The sequence below is a fragment of the Austrofundulus limnaeus genome, unplaced genomic scaffold (assembly GCF_001266775.1).
Source record: "Austrofundulus limnaeus strain Quisiro unplaced genomic scaffold, Austrofundulus_limnaeus-1.0 Scaffold36, whole genome shotgun sequence".
In the NCBI taxonomy this organism is placed as follows: Eukaryota; Metazoa; Chordata; class Actinopteri; order Cyprinodontiformes; family Rivulidae; genus Austrofundulus; species Austrofundulus limnaeus.
Window position 1 is genome coordinate 1345845 of NW_013952438.1, and position 4679 is coordinate 1350523.

The 4679-nt window shown below is 41.4% G+C and overlaps 1 protein-coding gene across 3 annotated transcripts in view; it reads right to left on the minus strand.

The window, feature by feature from the left end:
* The window catches only part of st8sia5 (ST8 alpha-N-acetyl-neuraminide alpha-2,8-sialyltransferase 5), an 18354-nt gene that overhangs the window by 12552 nt on the left and 1123 nt on the right, over nt 1-4679 (minus strand). For 2 of the 3 annotated variants that reach the window (XM_014006527.1, XM_014006528.1), the window contains exon 2: nt 98-205. The exons of the other annotated variant lie outside the window; for it this stretch is intronic. In XM_014006527.1, coding sequence (XP_013861981.1) covers nt 98-205 — 108 coding nt within the window. The remainder of the gene's footprint in view (nt 1-97; nt 206-4679) is intronic. 3 annotated transcript variants of the gene reach the window in all.

Genomic DNA, 4679 nt, shown 5'->3' on the forward strand with positions numbered 1-4679 from the left:
CACACACACACACACACACACACACACACGCACGCTCACGCATTCTCACTCTTTTGCTCTCAGAGGTGTTGTGCAGTTAGTCAGGTTGGAAAGGTACCTTTTCCGCCCATTTCTGGCAGGCTTCAGAGATCCGTCATCGAAGAAATTAACGGGGCCGGTCCAATTTCCGGTCTCGTCCCCTTTGAGTCGGCTAAACTGTTGTGCACTAGCAAGAAAATCAGTCAGTTTATATGGGATTTATTGTCCTTTGTGCTGCACACACACACACACACACACACACACACACACATACACAGACAAGTTCATGTATTCATCCACGCACATTCATAACTTCTCATCCACATTGTTTTGTTAAAACTCTTGAATGTACGACACCAAACATGGTTTCAAATGAATCCAGACATCATGGTTTTAAATACTTAATTTGTGCTCTGTTGAGCTGTTGCCACAACTCCGAGTGTCACTCCAGCGTTTACACACTTTACAATATTGGCTGCCGACAGTGTTGGACATTTAAATTGGTGTATTAAAGTCACTGTAATTTAAGGGGAGAACAATGATGTGCGCCAATTTGTTGCTGCAAATGTCCAACTGTGTTTAAGGGAAGTGATGCCAATAGATTTGCCAGCTCTCCTCTTGCCACTAGAAAGAGTTTGGACCATCTTTTCAGCCAGATGTTCCCCTCATAAAGACATTTATACAGGTATTTATTCAGACTTAGGTTTGAATCGAGTTTGATGGGTGGTAAATTTGCCAGAATAGACCATTAGGAGGCAGGTTAGCTTTTAGAGTACATTATTTAATAGCTATACTGCTTTTAGCCTTTTTTCTAGTCTTCAAAAACTGCCCAACATTTCTGAATAATCATAATCCACCTATCCAAACTTGACTGGGTTCATAAGTTCTTTTATCTGATGGATGATTACGCAAGTATTCATATGTGAGTCTTTTTTTTTTTGTAGGCGTTGTGCTCCTTTCATCAGGGAGCCTGAGCCCAATGAGCCTCTCTGGGTGCATTGTGAGCGTGCATTCATCACAGGGGACTTGGGTCAATACCTATCTGCGAGTGCTTTTTAGCTTCCCTGAGTGCCTTTTTAACATCCCTATAACACTCGGCGAGCTGCAACAGAAGTGAGCACGCTGAAATCAGAGGCTGTTATGCTTCGGTTTAAAACTAAAGCTATTTAGAGCAAAATGACTTAAGCACCATTACAGAGCACAGACTTTATTTACTAGCAACACCAGGCCTGATGAAAGCTGATTTTATAAAACCATAATTCATGATGTGAACTGATTCATTTGATGTCTTTAAGACAAACATTAGGAGAAAAGGGATTTACCCTCCCAGTTCTTTCCTTTAAACGCTTCATCCCGTTCAGTGCCGTGTTAGCTGGAACCCATCCCAGCTGACCCTCTGACCATTTATCTGCTGCTGACTCTATTAAAGCTCAGTCCGGTCCATAATCCAAGCATTAGTAGACAAACAAGCACAGAGGCGCTCTGTGCGCTCTCATTATACCATCAGCCTTGTCAGAAAACAAGACTGAAAGGTCTGGCTTTGTCAGTTCTGGGATTGGCTTTAAGCACCGTCTCATCTGATCAGGAGAATCCAGAACTCACTTCCTCTCATAAACATTTGTTTTCCTTCCCTGCCTCTTAAATTTGATCAAGAACAGTCTTCCAGTTACAAGAAAATAAAAATTTGGACTATTTGGAGTCTATCTGTCAGACTGTGACACAGCAGGATTGTGAAAGGGTTTGCTTTAGTCCCAAACATGTATTTTACCACCGTTAGCTGAGGTAATTCTAGGGGGGAAACTTCACCAATTTGTATTTATATTGTGGTGAACAGATTTCATCGTCTGTGCAGGAATGCTTTCAGACAGTTTTTAAAGAGGTGGCCAGAATGTAAAGAATAGACCAGTTTGTAGTTTTCTGCACTCACAGCATTGTGGGTAAGGGTCAAAGGTTATCCGGTTAAAACAAACCTGCATTGCTATTGAGTTTGATGTATGCAACTGGGTTGGTTCTGTTTATCTGATGTTTCAACACATTCTCACTCCCAAGTCGTCACATATTGACGTTTTTCAAAGGTCCCTTTGCGTCCAATTTTGACGCATCAGGTACCCCCCTCGCGTCAGTCCTTGCCGCCCGCGGCTTTTCCGGGTTGCGCCACCAGGGGTCTTTGGGTCGGGGGTCTGAGGTTAACATTAGGGATCAGGATAAATGGTTAAGTTTAGGGACTGGGGTCAGGGATAGGATGTCTACAGTGAACATTAGGTAATTTTAGGCTTTGCAACACGTAGTTGCCATGAATTTCCTACATTTTCTAAAAATGGTTAATTTTACGTATCAGGGTTAATGGTTAATTTTAGGTACTAGGGTCTGGGACAGGATGTCTAAAGTGAATACACGTAATTTCACGCTTTGGGACGGTAGTATTTGTGCATTTTCTACACTTTCAGAAATTACGACAACAGATTCCGCCCCATCCCGTCAAAATATGACGCAAGGGGGGTACCTGATGCGTCAAAATTGGACGCAAAGGGACCTTTGAAAARCGTCAATATGTGACGACTCGGGAGTGAGAATGGGTTGGATGTTTTTTTTTCTCAAACTATGAGAGAAAACACTGGATGAGATAAAATGCACCGCAGGGCATTTTTTGATCAAGGGGTCTATAATAGAAATTGCAATTTTAAGTTTTTATTTGTAAACATATAATTCTGTAACTTGTGACTTTATTTTTAACGATTTTGTACATTTAACAAAAATATATAGAATTATCACTTTTATTGTTTAGTATTTTAGTTCATTTTACCTTTATAGATAAACTGAGCAAACCACGAGATATTCAGAATATTTGTACCCCTGACCTTCTTTACCCAATGATCAAGCAGTTAGCTGGGACTGTATCTACATAACTCTCACTTTTAGTAACAAAAATGCTACTAAAACAAGCTCTAAAAGCAAATTTGTAGCTTAAAGATATTTATGAATCAGTTCAGAGCAAATACATGGGGTCTGTATAACAGTGTAAATTTACTGATTGAGTTTGTTCAGTTCCAATAGTGTTTCCACCTCAGTGTTTATCCCGTGTGACCTGTGACACAGCTGCTTCATGCATTTGTAACTATGAAATGGTTTCTTGTCTGACATCATTTTTTTTCTTACTGCAGCACAGTTTTTATTCATGAAGCTTATCTCTCCTAAATGGAGCATTTCTTGAAAAAAATGCATATCGCCAACAATTAATGTTTTAAACAAAGATCTAGTGTGATCTGTAGTATGTTTTGGAGATTACTTTCACCAGATAAAAAAAGACACTTTAATAACTGTAAAATTGGTTACATCCATTTTCATATTTTCATATGTTATGGTTGATTGGCTGTCGTGGCCAGGTTGATGACGTTGGTAAATCTACATCTTTTGATTATTTTCTGAAAGTAAAAAAAAAATCCATTTAGTGCTTTGTTAGATGTGTGCTAACAGATTCTACTCAGACTGTCAGATATTTAGACAATGTTCCCTCATGTTCTTGTGAGTTTTTTAGATGTTTTCACTGCTCTGATCATAGGTTTCTTGCAGGTCTACTATTTTACAAACTTTCATTTTTAAGCTGATTTGCCCAGAGATGCCAGATTTCTAGGACACAAAGTTCATGGTTTAATAAGGTCATTTACTGAATTGCTTTTTGCCCTTTTAAATATCTGGGATTGATGCACTCACAAACTGAAATGTATTACTAGAACCACAGTGCCTCCTCTGCAGCAGAGCCCCAGTTTCAGTGCTCTGGCACACATGAGCGTGTAGTAAACAGCCTGGGTGTGGTAAGACCCATGTGGACGCCATAGGATTGTCTGGGGAAAGCAAAATAAGGAGGCATCTTCCATTTTTAGATCTTCCCCCTTCTTTTTTCCCCTTTCCTCCCTATTATTCACACACTCATCCAAGCACAACCATTTCATCACTCCCTTTTCAGGCTCTCCTTGTTTCCCCCCTCTTGCATCTGTGCAGACAGACTGTAGCAAAATGGCTGCCGCTGAAGCCCACTGGCATCCGTTGTGTGGCTTGTCCCCCCCCCCCCCCACCCCACTCAACGCTCTATATAGGCTGAGTGAAGACAAGGAGCAAAGTCAGGCATAGAGAGAGAGGTGTGTGTGTGTGCGAGCGTGTCGGGTCTGAATTCATGCATCGCCCTGCAGAAATCAGGATGCATGAATCCAAACAGATTTCTCAGATCAGTCCAGCAGCATGGCAGAGGGAAGGGGAGGAGGGGGTTGTAAGTGTTGTGTGCTCAGATTGCAGCAAATATATGTTTGCTTTCAAGCAAACATATATGTACTGTCTGTTGGAAACAAAACTTGAAGATGGGGAGGAGGGGGGAGGTATTTATTTTCAATCGTTTTCTGGCTGCTGGGATGTGTCAAACTGAACAAAGAACGACGATCCCAGCTTCTCAGCATCTGCTCGTCTCACGGTGACTCTTTGGGGAGGCTGGTGGCCTGGAAGTCAGTGAATAAATGTCTCCTCAAAAAAAAGAGGGGTTTAAAGTGTGGGCTCAGCTCATACTGCAGAGCTGCAGTGGCTGAATGTGTGCACTAATGATTTGGGACCAAAACAGGGGGGAACAGCATCTTTACCATGTTCTGCAATCATCATAATCATCATCATGGCTC